Source organism: Triturus cristatus, chromosome 9 (assembly GCF_964204655.1).
Source record: "Triturus cristatus chromosome 9, aTriCri1.1, whole genome shotgun sequence".
Classification (NCBI taxonomy): domain Eukaryota; kingdom Metazoa; phylum Chordata; class Amphibia; order Caudata; family Salamandridae; genus Triturus; species Triturus cristatus.
In genome coordinates, this window is record NC_140592.1 from 1020226473 (window position 1) to 1020247941 (window position 21469).

Here is a 21469-nt window from a genome sequence, read left to right on the forward strand (position 1 = left end):
GCCCACAAAACAAAGTGTCAATCGACCGCTTATATGTTCATTATTTGTACATAAAGTATAGAATCAGGAATCAATATTTTTGCACTGTTTTTTCAAATTTGTTATTGTCTTTTAAACGATTAGTGAAGTAAAACCATAACAAAAGAAGTGAGAAGTTATTATGGGATTGTAAGCATGCACTGCCAACTTATCAGGAAAAACTAATCATGTTCTAATTAGTATTCATATGTAACATATTGCAATTGATTTATATGCATATGAGTAACATGATAACATATCGATATACTGTTATCTATGATTGTACATGTTTATAGAGAAGAAATAATTCACTAGAAAAAGAAAAAAATGAAAATGAAATCCCCAAAAATATTTTATATTCCATATTAATTAAAGAGATATATCATAAACATATCAATTTGTTTGTCTCACTAGATATATATACATGGTTGTCAGGCATGTATGTTGAATGTTTATGTAATTTGAGGTATTTTTGTCTAATTGGGAGTTGATCTGCAACTATTGTGCATTCTACACCGTGCCCGGTGTTCACTTTTTTCCATATCTGACCAGCACAACACTCCAGGATGCAAACACTCAGACACCGCCCGTTGCCCTAGCGCATATAATTCAACACTAATCACTTATGGGTTCCAGAGTAGTGTGCTACTTGCCGAAAAAGCGCTTCGATGCCTCGTTTGGGGTAGTAAGCGCTATATAAATGCAATTATAATACAATACAATATAAAAAATGCTCCTTTTACTCCAGTGTCTTAAACCTACGGCCATTTGCCAATTACTACATTCCTTACAGTTGAATAGAATTCTGAAGTGGCTGTCATGTGGCATGTTATCAACAAACAAAACACACACGTGAAACATGGAGTTGGGGAGAAGGTGGTGTGGCATGTGGCAAACACTTCCCATGCGTTACTTACGGTGTCAGGCGTTTCTGCATTTGCCTTCTGTCTTCGGAGATCTGCCTTGATGAATCCTGAGAGGAAACAAGAAAAGTGGTAAAAGTAAGACTGTAATAAAGTGCATGATTCATGGGACACAACTTAACCTGCAGGGCGAGGTACTGCACAAGAGACGTGAATAAAACAACACTACATAATAGTCTAAGGCACACTGAAGTGAAAATGCTCTGAAAAATGGGCATGCACTAGTGCACTGAGGAAAAGAACACATGGGAATTAGTGTGCAACAGTGTAGAAAAGTGCAGCACTACAAGCACATTGGATCAAGCGAATCAGGGGTCGGGGTGTAATACAGCAGACAGATGCAAATCACAGGAAAATTTAATATATGAAGTGCAACACAACAGGGATGAGTCCAAGACCCTACACAACCAAAACCTTCGGGTCGTTCTCTTCTAGTCTCCATCTCAAGAAACACTGTTAGAAGAGCTGAAAGGCCATGGAAAGTTACAAAAACCTCTAAATCACTTATCCAGCTCAGACTAAAAAGAAGAAGGTACGAATCCTTCAATCTCTCAGCTAAAGCTGCATGCCGCAACTCTGAAATCAACCTATCCACGAACACGCCTGAGATGTTCAAAATTATGAATTATGTGACCAGTTCTTCTCCATCTGGTCTTAGTACTTCCAAATACAACAGTCTCTTTATTTTACACTGACAATGTAAGGATAATCAGACAGCAACCGGAGGTGTCCAACAATGTCTTCAATCGCAGCAGAAATCTGGACCATCCCTTCTCTTGATCCCAATTGTCATCCCAGCACCAAAACTATCTCTCCTGGAATTCATTCTCCCTCATCTTAGAAGAAGGCCTCCTCTCTCATCTTTCTGATACCGACGGCACTTCCTACCCCCACAGTCCGATTCCTTCGTCCACTGCAAAAGACCTTGCTTGGTATTTCTTCCTCACTGGCTTGCCCACACCAATTCGTCTCTTTAGAATGCTGTTGTACCAAATGGCCTTTAAAGTGCACAAACAAAAAGCCTCCACAAAAACCTAAACTGGTCCCTTTTCATATTAAAAATGTGATTTTCTGCTAAATTAAGCTGCATTGAAATTATGATGTTAAGTAGATGGTGGAGTCCCCCAACTCAGAGACGAGGTCCCACCTTTTGAATGAGTCCCACGTGACATTTTGTTTAGATAGGTATGTATTTTTCTCTGTCCAGTGGGAATATATATATAGCCCAATGTTATATATGCATTTATTCATGATGATACTAAAATATTTACTTTTATACTTGTTGGGACCATGTTATCTCTCACTACATATGCATATGCATATGGTTGATATTTTTATGCTTCATTAACCCTGAAGTGATCACCGTTTTTCGTTTTCTTGACAGATAATGCACAATAAAGAGTGGAGGCTTATACATATCCTCGCTTAGGTGCTTGATTTAATCTTTGACCGTAGACATCGATAAAATAGGTCACCGCGTTACTTTGGTGAGTTGTTTGGGAAATTCAAATATCATGTATCAGATTCTATAGAGTCGGTTCCCATTTCTTTCTTTTTTGACTTTTTCTCACCTATGAAATATGATTATGGATACAGTGACTCAATATGTACTGCATCATACGTTTGTACAGCTAAGATTTTCTTGGTTGTCTTGTTTAATTTAATATTCAAATGTGTATCTTCTGCACGTTTTATTCTTTCTGTAACGGTTACCGCTTTTCATTTTTTTGACAGATAGTGCGTATTAAAAAGTTGAGGCTTATTTATATCCTCGTTTAGTTGCTCGATTTATTTTTGGTCGCAGACATTGGAAGAAACAGATCACCGCGTTATTTTGATGAGTTACATTGGGAAATATTATTATCCTGTTATACACAAAACTAGATAGCGAGATTCCTTTATCAATAAATAGGACAATGTGCTCTCTAAATATTGCAAAAATAATAGGTGACCATATATTGATCAATGGTTGATTTTGGTGGCCTTAGATCAGTATAGGATATGCACAAAAAACCTTTTGGGGAATATGGTTCTTGTTAACACGTCTGGGGATCAATATTGACATTGTTTTGGTTTTAACATTTCTAGTAGGGTTATTTGCGATAGCGCTATGAAGATGCTGACCTAACGGTTTTTTGGATATATAAATTTTAATGTGTTCTTTTAGATTTTGCTCTCATTTCTGGTACTCTTTGAATCCTTCTGATTTTGAGTTTTGTTGTAAAAGATGCAACTGTATATTAGTTTATGCTAAATTGGACTTTTGATTACTGTATTAAATGTACACGTGGTGAGAAATCATATAGTGTTTTTGTAAGAAATTTATTTATATATGGTGTAAACATTGTTTGAAGCCATTTCACTGGTTGCATGTTTAATCAACTTTTTAGTCATACTCCTATAAGAAGCCTATTGAAGCTCTGGATTTTGATAATTAACCTGACACATTTTGCTATACTGTTTTCGAAGGTATGATTTTAATTATTACATTATTGATTTTGATAATGTTTTCTTGATAAACAAATGAATGTGTACACAGGGTGCAAATATTTGTATTATAATAATTTTTTGTGATTGATCTAGTTTCATCTAAAATGCGTAAAATACATTCAAATAAATCTCTTGTTACATAGGCCCTCTTCTCTATGATAAGAGCAAATCATTGGTCATTGATCACGTATGGCAATTATACAGTAATCCTGTACTACTAGATTTATGGCTTTTTAATGTTTTGATTTTGTATTTGTATATTTGTCAGTAATTTTGGGAATTAAATTACATTTTGTATATGTTTTTTCAATAGCCCTGAAGAAGTCTCGTTATAAGAGACGAAACGCGTCGGCTATGGCTTTTTCAATATCATGAAGTTTTTGATCCTCTATGTCTGTGAATATATGGAATAAAGAAAAGAATCTTGTATGAAACAACACATCTACGTTTTGGACATTCCTTTATATATTTGTTGACTCTTCATGGATAAGTGCTGAACCCTTTTGTGTTTACATATGCATATATCCCTCATTCCTTACGTATACATTCTGTCTACTGAAATCTCTTGTAATTCAAGACCAATGCGCGACACAGTGGGGTGGGCGAGGGCGAGACTCAGTGGGGTGGGCGAGGGCGAGACTCAGTGGGGTGAGCGAGGGCGAGACTCAGTGGGGTGGGCGAGGGCGAGACTCAGTGGCGAGGGCGAGACTCAGTGGGGTGGGCGAGCGCGGGACCCAGTCGGGTGCGCGAGCGCGGGACCCAGTGGGGTGGGCGAGCGCGGGACTCAGTGGGGTGGGCGAGCGCGGGACTCAGTGGGGTGGGCGAGCGCGGGACTCAGTGGGGTGGGCGAGCGCGGGACTCAGTGGGGTGGGCGAGCGCGGGACTCAGTGGCGAGGGCGAGACTCAGTGGCGAGGGCGGGACTCAGTCGGGTGGGCGAGCGCGGGACCCAGTCGGGTGCGCGAGCGCGGGACCCAGTGGGGTGGGCGAGCGCGGGACTCAGTGGGGTGGGCGAGCGCGGGACTCAGTGGGGTGGGCGAGCGCGGGATTCAGTGGGGTGGGCGAGCGCGGGACTCAGTGGGGTGGGCGAGCGCGGGACTCAGTGGGGTGGGCGAGCGCGGGACTCAGTGGGGTGGGCGAGCGCGGGACTCAGTGGGGTGGGCGAACGCGGGACTCAGTGGGGTGGGCGAACGCGGGACTCAGTGGGGTGGGCGAACGCGGGACTCAGTGAGGAGAAGAAGACAGGAGGAGGCAGGAGCACTTAAAAGGGACTCTGATTTTGGATAGGAGGGAAAGAGAAGAAGGACGAGACCGGGAGGATAAGCACCTGCAAGTGAAATGACTCACCAAATTGGACCGTATCGAAAGACTGGTAAGTTGCAAACACCGATGCACAAGCAGCAATAAAAGGAACGGCACATCGAACACCTGATGCCGGCGCCAGAGCCGATGCCAACTTCAGCGGGGAAAGAAGTACCCGACGAGGAAGTGTGGAAGGAGGAGTAGTAGTTACATGCCACGGTCCCGGTGCATAGGTGTGATGTGAAATAATGTTGACCATCAACTAAACCAATCCTGATGCTGCTTTCATGTTGTTGGTATTAGTGAAGAGTACGGCAGCAGCACTGGGATTGGATAGGGCAGGCAGACATGGAACTAGGAGGCTGCGTCTGTGTTCCCTCAGCTCACTTGTAGAGTATTGATTGAGAAGAGCTGAAGTACGAATGTCAGGTTGGCCGTGGAAAGTGAAACAGCCATACTGACATGTGCACTTAATTTTGACTGCAGTAGGCAGGGTGGCTGCTAATAATTATGCTTGGACAAGCCTATGGTACGTCATTGGGCGTCACTGTGGTGATAGAAGTCACTGCCAGGCCATAATTATATTAAACTTACTTTAAACCTGAACAAAATCTATATATTTTTGACGCAACACTTGGCATGCAGGGGGACAATGCCCTGGCACTCCTATGGACGCATCTCCAATGAACACAAGAGAAAAGTTCAACATACTAGCAGACACAAAAACTTTTCACATGAGAAAAGAAAAATGTACCTTTTGGGCGAATCCATCAATCTAAATCCCTAGCGGTGGGAGGAAATTCACCAATCAGCAAGTGGTAAAGGGATTTGTGAATGAGGAGGAAAATGCAGCAGGTGGGCCAAAAAGCACAGCCATTGGGGTTGAATGTGCAGAAATGTAACATATAGGTTGGATGTAACAAAACGAAATAACATAACATACGAGGGAAAGCAATGCACAGGGGAAGCCTAGCACAGTGGAAGGAAAAGACCAACACACTCATGGAAAAAGCTACACACTGGGAGAAGCGCAATACATTGGTGTGGGAGGGGAGAAAAACACACCGACGAGGGGAGAGAAGAACAAATTAGGATCAGGGAAGAAGAACATATTGGAGTTGGGGCGGGAAGCACAACTCACCAGAACATAGGGATAAGAGCAACAGACCTGCAGACTGAAAGATACAGGGGAAAAATGTAAGAACACAGGAGAAAAGTGCAACACACAATCAGTGGCGTAACGCAAAACGATGCAGATTATGAAGAGGGCCCCCTGAGTCTTCCACATCTCACATATATTGATTGGTCTTGGGCCGGGTAGGGGAAGCCTGAAGGGTTCGGGGACTCCATGCGCTGCAGGAGCCTCCCTTAAACCTCTGCACAAAAGTGTGACGCACAATAGAAAAAGCAGCAACATGTAAGAGGAAAAGTGCCACACCATTAGGAAATGAGAAGTGCAACACATTGCAGCGGTGAAGCACTGGAGTAGAAATAAAATAAAACACGAGAGATGCAGAACATAGGTAGAGAAAGCAGCAGATGAGGAAGGGGTGGAAATGGCTAAATGCTGCCAATAATATACATATTTATATGCACAGTACTGGTGTGCAAAAAGGATTGGTTTCTTACCTGCTATCCTAGTTCTCTCTTAGGGCAATCTCCACTGAAATCATAAGCACTGAATAGTGCACGCACACTGCAGGGACCCCAGAGCCCTTGTTTACAATATATATTCTTACGGGTAGATGTTCGCCTTACTTCAGGAAGGCCAGGGTTAGCACTTAATTCATCAAAATGTTTTGCAGCCTATAAAGGAGGCTATATTGGCCAATTGCTTTTACTGTAACTAAAATAACAGGAAAATTACCAAGAGCTGAATAATTTGTCCTTATAAATATTATTCACATACCTTTTTTATAAGATAAAATGGTGAAAAAAAGAAGGACAATGTAGACTTATAGGCTGCAATTCTGCAGATATGAAAAGTGACTGCCTTTAAGGGCACACAGTACACCAACATTCCTTCATACCCAGAAGATGGCAGTTACTTCACTTTTTTTTTACAGAACAAACAGTAGAACTAAGGAATTAGACAGTCTACTGCGTCTCTTCCACCAGGGAGGAGGATGGGTTTTTATGATTTCAATGGCTATTCCCTGAGAAAGAACTACAATTATAGTTAAGAAACCATTCATCTCTCTTGGAGATTTCCATTGATAATCATAAGCTCTGAATAGAGTAGCAGGCCCATCCCTACAAACGGTGGTGGAAGAGAAAAAGATGATCTATAGAAGTAGCTAAGCCAAGAGATTCGTCAGGGTGCCCTACTTGAGCATCTGTTTCAGCAACTGAGTCCAAACAATAGTGTCTCGTAAACATGTGAACCGCTTTCCAAGTAACTGCTTTGCATATTTAGGCAATAGGAATATTCCTCCTCAAAGCAGGTGCATCTCATTTCCCACTAATGGAATGTACTTTCGGTCTACCGGACAAAGTTTTGTTTGATTTCTGGTAGCTTAACAGGATGTAATAAACTATCTACCTGGATACAGATTGTTCAGATACAGTTAAGCCTGTACATACAGGGCCATAGTTTACAAACAATTGATTAGACTTGTGTATGTTCTGGTTTGTCAAGCTAAACTTTTAATACCCGTCTAACATCTAAAGTGTGGAGAGTTCTCTCTGTTGAAGTGTTAGGATGTTGAAAGAAAGTACGCACAGTAATGGATTGTGAAAATTCGAAACAACTTTGGGAAATATTTTCGGATGAGTCCTCATAACCATCTTACTGCTAAGGAATACTGTATATGGTTCGTGAGAACATAAAGCTTGAGTCTCACTAACTTTACATGCTGATGTGATAGCAATTAGAAATCCCGCTTTCCAAGAAAGGTGTTGTAATGAGGCTTTATGAATGATGCTTTATGAATGGGTTCGAAAGGTGGTGACGTCAGAGTACTAAGTTCAATTGCAAAGGAGAGAAGGACGACATATTGGAGAATAAACCTTCTTGATACCCTCTAATAAATCTGTAATAACTGGGACTTTGAAAAAAGAGGTTTGTGAAGGATATTTTCGGTAGGCAGTAATTGATGTCAATGGACTTTAACAGAAGAGAATTGTAAACCAGATTTGGCCAAATAAAACAAGTATGGAAGTATAGCTTCTTCTTGGCACGTAATTGGATCAATGTTCTTGTCAGAATACCAGATACAGAATCTCTTCAATTTAAAAGAGTAAGCTGAATGCATTAATGGATATTTAGCCTCTTGGAGATCATGCATTCCTGTAGCAAATTTAAATGTCCATATTGTACAAGTTCAGGAGCCATGCTGCAAAACTCAGATCAGGATGCACCATCTGGCCTCCGAATTTCATGAGAAGGTCTGGCCTGCACAGCAGCTTCATGTGTAGAAGTTCTGACATGTGGAGTAGGTCAGCGAACCACCATTGTCAGGGCCACTCCGGAGCCATCGACCTTCGAGTGAGACTGCTTGTTGATTACTGATGGAATCTGGGGAATTGGAGGAAACGCATTGATAAATCTGCCGGACCCATCAATTCATAGGGCATTCCGTGATGTCCCTGGTTGATCGTACCTAGAGGCAAAGTTTGGTCATTTTTTGTTTTCCACAGTTGCGAATAAATCTATACGAGGAAAACTCCACGTGCAGAAGAACCCACTCATTGATTTCTTGAAGAACCCTGCTTATGGAATCTGCTTGAGTATTCTGGCCACCTGGTAGATGGGTTGCAGTGATTCTTAGGGCCCTGGTTAGCAACCAATTCCATAATGTTTGGGCTTCCCGTGAACAAGGCTCTGGACCTTGCCCCCCCCCCCCTGCTTGTTTAGATAGTAAATCACTGTTAAATTGTCCGTCTGACCAAGAAGGGATTTCGTCTTGAAGGATGGTAGAAAAGATTTTAAGGCCAAATGAACAGCCCTTAGTTCCAGAAGGTTGCTATGATAAGTCATTCCCTTCGCAGACCATGTTCCCTGAAATTGAAGGTAATCCATGTGCGCTTCCCAACCTAACAGACAGGTATCCATCACTCTTGTCTGAGAGGCAACATCCTGATTGAAAGGCATTCCTTGTAGGAGATTGTTCAGCTTGCACCACCATTTGAGGGATTGCCTCGCTTTGAGGTAAAGTGTGATCTTGTCTTCCCTATTAGCGGAGAATGGACTCCACTGGTCCTCTAGACATTCTTGTGGTGGTCTCATTTGCTGTCAGGAGTATGCAAGATGCCCCTGAGCCTAGAAGAGATGAACATTTCTCACCAATGGATGAGAGACTTTCATGAGAGATTGACATTTCAGACATAAGGATAAAAGTCTCTCCTCCGAAGGATATACTGTTGCTTTTATGGTGTCGATAGTTGCTCATATTGCCCATTGGGCACAGGGTCAAGACTGATTTGCATATGGCTGGGTCCAAACTGGAATGGCATGGTGAGCAAAAAAACAATGGATTTAGGCCCAGATCGCTGTACTGAGGTGAATGTATGACATTGTTCTGCAATCTGTTCATCGATTGTTCTTTTTGCATTTGTCACCCCGAGTGGAACAGGTATGCCCAGACGTGGGTCCCGTGCTCTCCATGCCACTGGAGTCAAGCTATCCTGGCTGATGAGGGCTGAAAGCCCAAAACCGGTCCTAAGATGCTTGTTTCCAGTCCAGGGAGGACCTGGCCTGGCAGTTCGGGCTGGACTGTTCCCATTGGGCGCAGGGTCAAGACTGATTTGCATACGGCTGGGTCCAAACTGTAATGGCATGGTGAGCAAAAAAATAATGGATTTAGGCCCAGATCCCTGTACTGGGGTGAATGCATAACATTGTTCTGCATTCTGTCCATCAATTCTTCTTTTTGCCTAGATAATGAAGAGACTGAACTGGTGATAAGCCAGTTTTCTGGTGCCTGACATGAAGACTTAGCTGATTGAGAGTGGAGATAGTTATTTGATAATGATATTATGCTTGTTGTTGCACTGGAGCCGGGTAGATACCTCAACACTCTGCACCCTTTTAGCCAATTCCATGCCCTTCACCCCTTCACTGCACGCCCAGGCTGAAAACATCAATGCCTGGCTGACCTCGGCGAGAGATAGCCTGGCTCCCATGAGAAAGCTCAAAAACATGCGGCCCCCTGACGTCCAGCGATGGTTCACCAACAATCTCAAAGAAATGAAACTCGCCTTGTGCCAAACTGAACGCAAGTGGAGACAGGACTATTGCCCAATCAAAAAATCTATCTATACATCGGCCCTCAAAGACTATAAGAGCGCCATCCTCAGAGCTAAATCAGATTATTTTTCGCTGAAAATCCTGCAATCCACTAACAAAGCTAAAGACATCATCTCCATTGTGGACGAACTCATCAAACCTGACCGCGTCACCGTTAAACCCAGCCCTTCACAATCCCTCTGTGACTCTCTCAACACTTACTTTATTGACAAAATCACCAGTATCAAAGCTAGTATCCCCAAGGCCACCCTACACCCCGATCCTGGCTGCCCTTACCGCAATCCTCTCCATCTTGATCTTTTTCCATTGATCACTCAGGCGGTCTTCTTCTCCCTCCTCCAAAGGGTCCACTCAGGCTCCCCGACGGACAGATGCCCCCCTCACATTGCTCGGGAGGTCTTCTGCCACCTTCCCGAACCTCCCCTATCGCTCCTCAACAACTCCCTCTCCACGGGCCTAGTCCCTAATCTCTTCAAGACTGCAGAAGTTGCACCCATCCTAAACAAAAAGCAGGCTCTGACCCTCTTGTACTCAGTAACTTCCGCCCAATATCGCTGTTAACCTTCCTGGGTAAAATTTTGGAGTCCCATGTAGCATTTGTGGAATCCTCCCACTATCTAGACTCACATCAAGCGGGCTTCAGGCCTGAACACCATCGAGTCCATTGTTCTGGCGGTCCATGATGAATTCAGGAAGGGGGCTAATCAGAACTCCGCGCAGGCACTAGTGCTCCTGGACTTTTGGCGGCTTTCGACACCGTCGACCACAATTTATTGGTTGATCGAGTCGAGAGCGCCGGCATCCGGGGGCTCCCGCTTAAATGGATCATTTCCTTCCTCAACAATCGCTACCAAGCGGTTCGTCTCTCCAATTTCTCCTCCGAGAAAAAAAGACTGACCTGTGGAGTCCCCCAGGGCTCTTCTCTCTCCCCTCTTCCATTCAATCTATTTTCCCCTGATTTCAGATCTTCGGAAGAGAGAAGTAGTCACATTTAATTACGCTGACGACCTCCAGCTTGTCTTTACCATAGACTCGTCACCCTCCTCCATGGAGTATTTTCAATCGACCATGAATTTTATCAGAAACTGGATGAACTCCAACCAGTTAAAGCTCAACCCTGATAAGACGGAGCTGGTTCTCACAGGGACTTCAGCCAACCCTTGGAACTCTAACTTTTGGCCCCATTCCTTGGGATGCCCACCCTCAAAAGCCTAGGTATCACAATCAGTAGTGACCTCACCATGAAGGTCCAGATTATTTTGGTGGTCTCCATCTGCTTCTTCCACCTGCGAAGAATTCGGAAAATTAGCAGATTCCTTTCCTTAGAAGCCCTTATCCAAGTTACCCTGGCCTTAGTAATGTCGCGTATCGACTACGCCAATTCACTGTACGCCGGAATTCCTGCATACCAATCTCACCGGCTACAAATGGTACAGAATCAAGCCGCCAGGCTTGTTTACGGCCAGCCAAAATCTCACCACGCGAAACCCCTGCTTAGGAGTCTCCATTGGCTTCCAGTGACCCAGCGCTGTCTCTTCAAACTTGGCTGCCTGATCCACAGAGTGAGTTTTTAATTCATATATCCATTACAGTCGTCATTTAATTTAGACAAACTGAGAAGCAGGTGATAGTATCATCTATGCTGCTTGTAGGTATAGCTCACTAATCAAAGAAAAGACAGAAGTATTTCAACCGAGGTAAAAAGAGGCTGTCTCTGTGTCCAAAGGTAATAGCTACAAACACCCTACTGTGGTGAAAAAGTGTAAGAAAGGAGTGATGGTGCCTCACGGTAGCAACACCAGGGAGGGTATAGCAGGAAGGTACTCGCCTGCCACCTCAAGATCTCATCATCAGCTACCACCACTCCGCAGAAAGGAAATATGTGTAGAAAGTGTGTAGCAAGAGACTGGGTAATGACCCAAAAAGTATAGTGCCAGGGTGTGTATTGAAAAAAGTAGGAAAAATAGTGCAGTAATCCGTGCACCACGATAAACCCCACAATATATGTACACAAAGTTGAGCTAGTTCACACTGGCTATTGCACTTTTTATTCTATGCTGTGTGACTACTCATATATAAAAATGCCGACATGTTTCATTGCCTTTTGGACAAACTCACGGCAACTTCTTCAGGGCGTGGGGTGTTGTCAGTCCACCCTGCAATCTTGCTTTGTCAATTAAAAACAGTTCTATTAGAGACAAAAGACAGACAAACAACACATAGCACAGTCAGCTGGCATCCGGTAAAAAAGGACCTGGTACTGTATAGGCTACGTTCCAAACTGTATTTCCACCATAGTATTTACCGGGATATTGCCCATCGTGGGCATACCTTTACCCTCGAGCACTTGTGTGTGTGGCAGCGATCACTCATTCAAGGCTTATCCACTCGACTCCTGGCGTGAGTCTGTAATATACAGTGAAGGGAAGAAATGAATTATAAGACTTTCGGGGATACAAATAACGGGTTTCTGCCACTCCCCGTCACATGTGATGTTCTCCCTTTTACATCAAAGTCGTGGTGCATCTCTGTTTCACTGTTGTATAACTTCTAAGGTGTATCTACTGTTCTACGGGTGGTCAGAGGACCGTTCTATTGCCAAAAACCTCTCGTGTCATGTCCTGCCACTTCCCGTAATGTTAAAATATGAAAATATTGTCCCGCTTGTGCCACAATCATAATGCGTCTGTATCTCGCTGTATAATTCCTACGATATAACCACTGCTACACGGTTGTCATACTGATAGACTCCTCGTGTAGGGTCCTCGCATGCCCATCTAATGACCCCCTGACCCGCTGGAGTTCAAAAGAGACTGGATTCTAAAAGGCACGATACTGTTCCGTGACAGTCGTCGACCCTGCTCATGGAAGCACTACCAAACACTAACAAAACGTGTCAGGACTCACCGTGATAGCGTCCGTGTCCGGTATTCACTCAACACTGCAACAACCCGGCTGCTTTCTGCCGTGATTAAGAGCGTGATCACGTTCGTCACGTGACCGAGCCGCAGTGATCCCGCCCCTCTCTGGCGGATAGTGTGTTTACTTTGGCATCGGAATGCGCCATCTTAGAATGGTGAGTTCTTCCATACATGAAGTAGTGTAATGAGTACCCGTCACGTACAGGGAAATCCAAATATTAACATGCGACGGCTTGTAAATACACAGACCCTCTGTATCAGATAGGTGGCTTTGATATACGATATTGGGTGGATAATGTTTGCAATCAGCATTACTATCAGTTGTATATGCCCCCACATATTCCTCTAAATGGTCTTTATTTATCAAGAACATGCAATCAGACATTATTGTTGTATTTCCTTGGCCTGCCTATCCTCGGGGGTAAACGCTGATCTATGGACTATCTGGTCCTCAAATGGTGGCTCTAAGGCATAGGGGAGTGTATTCTCTATGTGTAATTATTTCAATTTGGTGTTCTTAATTTGTTTGGAACCAACTAGTTTCATACAGCAGAGCATAGTCCAAAACTCCTATCAAAATGGGCATTGATGGTAAAAAGATTATATATTGACCTTGTTCCACTCAATAGAGTCATTCAGTCCAGTTTGGTCTGCACCTTCCTGGTAAATCCAGCGGGCTTCCTTGCTGATCAATCTTGATTCCATATTAAACTGATCCCCCATCACTCTTTCTAGAACTACCCAGCGTACATCTTTGGGGGTATGTTTGTGAAGCTGGAAGTGTTGTACCAGTTTTGTACTCAATCTACCTGCGCTTAGCGTGCTGAGATGTTCTTGAATCCTTATCTTGACCTTCCTGGTGGTAAGGCCAATATAATGCAGCTCGCAAGGGCAAGTCAATCTGTAAATAACATTGGGTGTGTTACAGTTACTAAATTTGTTTAAAAACCACGTTTGGTTATTTGCAAGAGTAACACACTTCGTGGCTGATGTAAGCGCACACACAGAGCAACCCCCACATGGGTAATGGCCCTGCGGAATGTTGGTTTCCCGCGGGTCTATTTTGGGTCTAGTATGTACTAACCGGTCACGGATGTTTGCCGATCGTTTGAATGCAAAGCGAGGTGGAGGCATTTGCATGTTAGTAGTGTTTAGCAGGTGCCAGTGTCTTCGGATGATCTGTCTGATTTTGGTCGAAAGAGGGCCAAAGGTGGTGACCACAGGGATGCATTCACCCTTTTTCCTAGGGGTTCTTTCCAAGAGGGCTGCACGAGGCGTGTTATATACTCGTTTTTTCGCCTGTCTGAAAACTTTCTTAGGGTAGGCTCGATTCTCAAACTTGGTAGCCAGCACATTAGACTGTTCAGAGTATTGGCGTAGGTTAGAGCAATTACGGCGATATCTTAGAAACTGCCCCACAGGCAGGTTGTCCCGGAGGGTTCTGGGGTGGTATGATCTATAGTGCAGAAGGGAGTTTTTGTCAGTTGATTTGTGATGCACCTGAGTTACGAGCTTGTCATGCTCAGCCTGAATATCAAGGTCCAGGTACACAGCAGATGTTCTGTTCACCGTCCAAGTGAACTTTAAGAAATCATCAAGGCTGTTTAGCCAGGTTAGAAATTCAATAAGTCTCTCTTCCGAGCCCTCCCATATACATAGCACGTCGTCTATGTATCTCTTCCAGAGAACGATGTTCTTCTGAAAGAGATTAGTGTCGGGATGAATGTGGTACGCCTCGAACTGGCCCACATAGATGCAGGCCAGGCTTGGGGCAAAAGTAGCCCCCATCGAGGTACCCGACACCTGGAGGTATATCTGTTCTTTGCATGAGAAAAAGTTCTTGGTTAGTGCGATCTCTATGCATTGGAGGACAAAAGTTTGGGGAGTATCATAGAACCATTCAGAGTCCCTCAGGGCGCGAGCTGCTGCCACCAGCGTAGCTTCCTGAGGGATACTCGTATATAATGATTCTATGTCTATGGTGACAAGGAATTGGTTAGCTGAATTATATGTTACATCCTCCAGAATTCTCAACACATCGGTGGTATCCTGGACATACGAGGGTTGGGTGATGACGCATTCCCTTAGGAAGAAGTCCGCAAACTGTGACAATGGTTCCAAAAGAGATTGAATGCCCGATACTATTGGGCGTCCAGGAGGGGGTCGTTGTGATTTATGAATTTTGGGTACAATGTAGAATGCCGGCATTCTCGGTTTCATGTTAATCAAGAATTCCGCTTCTTTGTATGTTACCCATTTCTTTTCTTTGGCCTCTGTCACTAGTTGGATGATGATTACTTGTAATTCCTTAGTGGGGTCCCGCGCCAAAGGTTTATAATTGCAGCGGTTCCCCAGAAGCCTCGCCACTTCAATGTCATACTCCTGGGTGTCCATCACTACCACCGCGCCGCCTTTATCGGCTGGCTTGATAGTGATGGTCTGGTTGCTTTGTATGCTTTTTAAAGCTTGCCAATCTCTAAGGCTCATGTTGCTGTGGGCCACAGTGTGTGTGTTTTGTTCTAACTGGCTGATGTCTTGAAGAACCTTCTGTTCAAATACCACAGTCTCGGGGCCTACTGTACTCGTGGGAGGACAAAAATGAGATGGACAACGTAAGTTGGTTGAAAAATTTGATTCCTTTTCCTGTTCCTTTCCTTCAAAAAACTTTTTTAATTTGATTTTCCTCATCAAACCATAGAGTTCTGCCCGGAGTTGGAATCCGTCATGACGGGGGGTGGGAACAAACCCTAGGCCTTTGTTCAATACCTCTAGTTCCGTGTCCGTAAGTTGGTATTTAGAGAGGTTGACCACTATGTTGTTCTCGATCGCAGTTATAGGGGGGTTCTGCCTCTGCTGCGAGTGATCCTTGGGGAGAAGGTCTGCCAGGTGGAATTCGGATTCTGACGGGCCCGACCCCTTCCCCGGCCTCTGTAATTGGTCCCTCTTTGGTTTCCAGGGTTGTATGTTTGTTGTCCTAAAAAAACCCTAAACATGGCTCCCAGATCCTCATTAGTTCTTTCCTGGGGATTAAATCTAACCTGTTGGTTGGAGGTAGATGGTTGGACATTGGGCTCCTCATCTTCACTGCTTGTGTTTTCGAAAGTCCAGTTATTAGGTGTTCTTCTACCCTGTCTACGACCTCCTCTCCCTCCAGTTGTGGGTATAGGTTGTGACTGGGTTTGTTGGTAATACTGGTCTTCAACATAGGGAAAAGCCCATTCATGGCTGAATCTATCTAGATTGCGTCTAAGTGCCTTGATCTTTTGAATAACCATGTATGCTTGGTATTCACTGAGGTCATCTTGAATTCTGCACCCGGGATTGGCTTGTCTTAATAATTAACACGGCCAAGAGGCTCAGCGATGAGCTCCTTAAAGAAATTCTGGAGCTAGAAGAAACACTAAAAGCAGACCCCACCATAACCGATACAAAAGAACAACTAGCCAGAATTCAAGATGACCTCAGTGAATACCAAGCATACATGGTTAATCAAAAGATCAAGGCACTTAGACGCAATCTAGATAGATTCAGCCATGAATGGGCTTTTCCCTATGTTGAAGACCAGTATTACCAACAAACCCAGTCACAACCTATACCCACAACTGGAGGGAGAGGAGGTCGTAGACAGGGTAGAAGAACACCTAATAACTGGACTTTCGAAAACACAAGCAGTGAAGATGAGGAGCCCAATGTCCAACCATCTACCTCCAACCAACAGGTTAGATTTAATCCCCAGGAAAGAACTAATGAGGATCTGGGAGCCATGTTTAGGGTTTTTTTAGGACAACAAACATACAACCCTGGAAACCAAAGAGGGACCAATTACAGAGGCCGGGGAAGGGGTCGGGCCCGTCAGAATCCGAATTCCACCTGGCAGACCTTCTCCCCAAGGATCACTCGCAGCAGAGGCAGAACCCCCCTATAACTGCGATCGAGAACAACATAGTGGTCAACCTCTCTAAATACCAACTTACGGACACGGAACTAGAGGTATTGAACAAAGGCCTAGGGTTTGTTCCCACCCCCCGTCATGACGGATTCCAACTCCGGGCAGAACTCTATTGTTTGATGAGGAAAATCAAATTTAAAAAGTTTTTTGAAGGAAAGGAACAGGAGAAGGAATCAAATTTTTCAACCAACTTACGTTGTCCATCTCATTTTTGTCCTCCCACGAGTACAGTAGGCCCCGAGACTGTGGTATTTGAACAGAAGGTTCTTCAAGACATCAGCCAGTTAGAACAAAACACACACACTGTGGCCCACAGCAACATGAGCCTTAGAGATTGGCAAGCTTTAAAAAGCATACAAAGCAACCAGACCATCACTATCAAGCCAGCCGATAAAGGCGGCGCGGTGGTAGTGATGGACACCCAGGAGTATGACATTGAAGTGGCGAGGCTTCTGGGGAACCGCTGCAATTATAAACCTTTGGCGCGGGATCCCACTAATGAATTACAAGTAATCATCATCCAACTAGTGACAGAGGCCAAAGAAAAGAAATGGGTAACATACAAAGAAGCGGAATTCTTGATTAACATGAAACCGAGAATGCCGGCATTCTACATTGTACCCAAAATTCATAAATCACAACGACCCCCTCCTGGACGCCCAATAGTATCGGGCATTCAATCTCTTTTGGAACCATTGTCACAGTTTGCGGACTTCTTCCTAAGGGAATGCGTCATCACCCAACCCTCGTATGTCCAGGATACCACCGATGTGTTGAGAATTCTGGAGGATGTAACATATAATTCAGCTAACCAATTCCTTGTCACCATAGACATAGAATCATTATATACGAGTATCCCTCAGGAAGCTACGCTGGTGGCAGCAGCTCGCGCCCTGAGGGACTCTGAATGGTTCTATGATACTCCCCAAACTTTTGTCCTCCAATGCATAGAGATCGCACTAACCAAGAACTTTTTCTCATGCAAAGAACAGATATACCTCCAGGTGTCGGGTACCTCGATGGGGGCTACTTTTGCTCCAAGCCTGGCCTGCATCTATGTGGGCCAGTTCGAGGCGTACCACATTCATCCCGACACTAATCTCTTCCAGAAGAACATCGTTCTCTGGAAGAGATACATAGACGACGTGCTATGTATATGGGAGGGCTCGGAAGAGAGACTTATTGAATTTCTAACCTGGCTAAACAGCCTTGATGATTGCTTAAAGTTCACTTGGACGGTGAACAGAACATCTGCTGTGTACCTGGACCTTGATATTCAGGCTGAGCATGACAAGCTCGTAACTCAGGTGCATCACAAATCAACTGACAAAAACTCCCTTCTGCACTATAGATCATACCACCCCAGAGCCCTCCGGGACAACCTGCCTGTGGGGCAGTTTCTAAGATATCGCCGTAATTGCTCTAACCTACGCCAATACTCTGAACAGTCTAATGTGCTGGCTACCAAGTTGGAGAATCGAGCCTACCCTAAGAAAGTTATCAGACAGGCGAAAAAACGAGCATATAACACGCCTTGTGCAGCCCTCTTGGAAAGAACCCCTAGGAAAAAGGGTGAATGCATCCCTGTGGTCACCACCTTTGGCCCTCTTTCGACCAAAATCAGACAGATCATCCGAAGACACTGGCACCTGCTAAACACTACTAACATGCAAATGTCTCCACCTCGCTTTGCATTCAAACGATCGGCAAACATCCGTGACCGGTTAGTACATACTAGACCCAAAATAGACCCGCGGGAAACCAACATTCCGCAGGGCCATTACCCATGTGGGGGTTGCTCTGTGTGTGCGCTTACATCAGCCACGAAGTGTGTTACTCTTGCAAATAACCAAACGTGGTTTTTAAACAAATTTAGTAACTGTAACACACCCAATGTTATTTACAGATTGACTTGCCCTTGCGAGCTGCATTATATTGGCCTTACCACCAGGAAGGTCAAGATAAGGATTCAAGAACATCTCAGCACGCTACGCGCAGGTAGATTGAGTACAAAACTGGTACAACACTTCCAGCTTCACAAACATACCCCCAAAGATGTACGCTGGGTAGTTCTAGAAAGAGTGATGGGGGATCAGTTTAATATGGAATCAAGATTGATCAGCAAGGAAGCCCGCTGGATTTACCAGGAAGGTGCAGACCAAACTGGACTGAATGACTCTATTGAGTGGAACAAGGTCAATATATAATCTTTTTACCATCAATGCCCATTTTGATAGGAGTTTTGGACTATGCTCTGCTGTATGAAACTAGAGGGTTGCAAACAAATTAAGAACACCAAATTGAAATAATTACACATAGAGAATACACTCCCCTATGCCCTAGAGCCACCATTTGAGGACCAGATAGTCCATAGATCAGCGTTTACCCCCGAGGATAGGCAGGCCAAGGAAATACAACAATAATGTCTGATTGCATGTTCTTGATAAATAAAGACCATTTAGAGGAATATGTGGGGGCATATACAACTGATAGTAATGCTGATTGCAAACATTATCCACCCAATATCGTATATCAAAGCCACCTATCTGATACAGAGGGTCTGTGTATTTACAAGCCGTCGCATGTTAATATTTGGATTTCCCTGTACGCGACGGGTACTCATTACACTACTTCATGTATGGAAGAACTCACCATTCTAAGATGGCGCATTCCGATGCCAAAGTAAACACTCTATCCGCCAGAGAGGGGCGGGATCACTGCGGCCCGGTCACGTGACGAACGTGATCACGCTCTTAATCACGGCAGAAAGCAGCCGGGTTGTTGCAGTGTTGAGTGAATACCGGACACGGACGCTATCACGGTGAGTCCCGACACGTTTTGTTAGTGTTGGGTAGTGCTTCCATGAGCAGGGCCGACGACTGTCACGGAACAGTATCGTGCCTTTTAGAATCCAGTCTCTTTTGAACTCCAGCGGGTCAGGGGGTCATTAGATGGGCATGCGAGGACCCTACACGAGGAGTCTATCAGTATGACAACCGTGTAGCAGTGGTTATATCGTAGGAATTATACAGCGAGATACAGACGCATTATGATTGTGGCACAAGCGGGACAATATTTTCACATTACGGGAAGTGGCAGGACATGACACGAGAGGTTTTTGGCAATAGAACGGTCCTCTGACCACCCGTAGAACAGTAGATACACCTTAGAAGTTATACAACAGTGAAACAGAGATGCACCACGACTTTGATGTAAAAGGGAGAACATCACATGTGACGGGGAGTGGCAGAAACCCGTTATTTGTATCCCCGAAAGTCTTATAATTCATTTCTTCCCTTCACTGTATATTACAGACTCACGCCAGGAGTCGAGTGGATAAGCCTTGAATGAGTGATCGCTGCCACACACACAAGTGCTCGAGGGTAAAGGTATGCCCACGATTGGCAATATCCCGGTAAATACTATGGTGGAAATACAGTTTGGAACGTAGCATATACAGTACCAGGTCCTTTTTTACCGGATGCCAGCTGACTGTGCTATGTGTTGTTTGTCTGTCTTTTGTCTCTAATAGAACTGTTTTTAATTGACAAAGCAAGATTGCAGGGTGGACTGACAACACCCCACGCCCTGAAGAAGTTGCCGTGAGTTTGTCCAAAAGGCAATGAAACATGTCGGCATTTTTATATATGAGTAGTCACACAGCATAGAATAAAAAGTGCAATAGCCAGTGTGAACTAGCTCAACTTTGTGTACATATATTGTGGGGTTTATCGTGGTGCACGGATTACTGCACTATTTTTCCTACTTTTTTCAATACACACCCTGGCACTATACTTTTTGGGTCATTACCCAGTCTCTTGCTACACACTTTCTACACATATTTCCTTTCTGCGGAGTGGTGGTAGCTGATGATGAGATCTTGAGGTGGCAGGCGAGTACCTTCCTGCTATACCCTCCCTGGTGTTGCTACCATGAGGCACCATCACTCCTTTCTTACACTTTTTCACCACAGTAGGGTGTTTGTAGCTATTACCTTTGGACACAGAGACAGCCTCTTTTTACCTCGGTTGAAATACTTCTGTCTTTTCTTTGATTAGTGAGCTATACCTACAAGCAGCATAGATGATACTATCACCTGCTTCTCAGTTTGTCTAAATTAAATGACGACTGTAATGGATATATGAATTAAAAACTCACTTTGTGAACAGGTCCATTATTGTATACAGATTTCTGAGTGGGGGATGACCTGTTCTCTGCCCCTCCAGCTCCTTTTGTGGTTTTGCCTGATCCACAGAGCCTTGTCATCCCATGGACCTGTTTTCATTGCCACCAGAATTCAGCGCTATGCCCCCTCTCGTGAGCTACTTTCTTCCAGCTTGAATCTACTGACCCCTTGTTCATTCAAGCGTAAAAAACATGGTGGTCTAAGATTTTCGACCCTGGCACCTCAATTCTGGAACACCCTCCCCCCGAATTACGTCAAGTTCCCTCGTATCTTCAGTTCAGGAAATTCCTTAAGACTTGGCTCTTTTCCCAGGCCTTTAACTAATTAATTCTCACTACATCTGTCTATGTATTCTGTCTAAGCGCCAAGAAACCGCAGGTGAACGTGCGCTCAATAAATAATTTTATCATATCATTTAAGCCTTGATAAGCCAG

General features: G+C 44.3%; 1 protein-coding gene across 7 annotated transcripts in view; it reads right to left on the reverse strand.

The window, feature by feature from the left end:
- Nucleotides 1-21469, reverse strand: part of FLVCR2 (FLVCR choline and putative heme transporter 2) — a 612292-nt gene that overhangs the window by 83826 nt on the left and 506997 nt on the right. For all 7 annotated transcript variants that reach the window (XM_085626721.1, XM_085626718.1, XM_085626720.1 and 4 more), the window contains one exon: nt 936-991. In XM_085626721.1, the coding sequence (XP_085482847.1) occupies nt 936-991 (56 nt within the window). The remainder of the gene's footprint in view (nt 1-935; nt 992-21469) is intronic.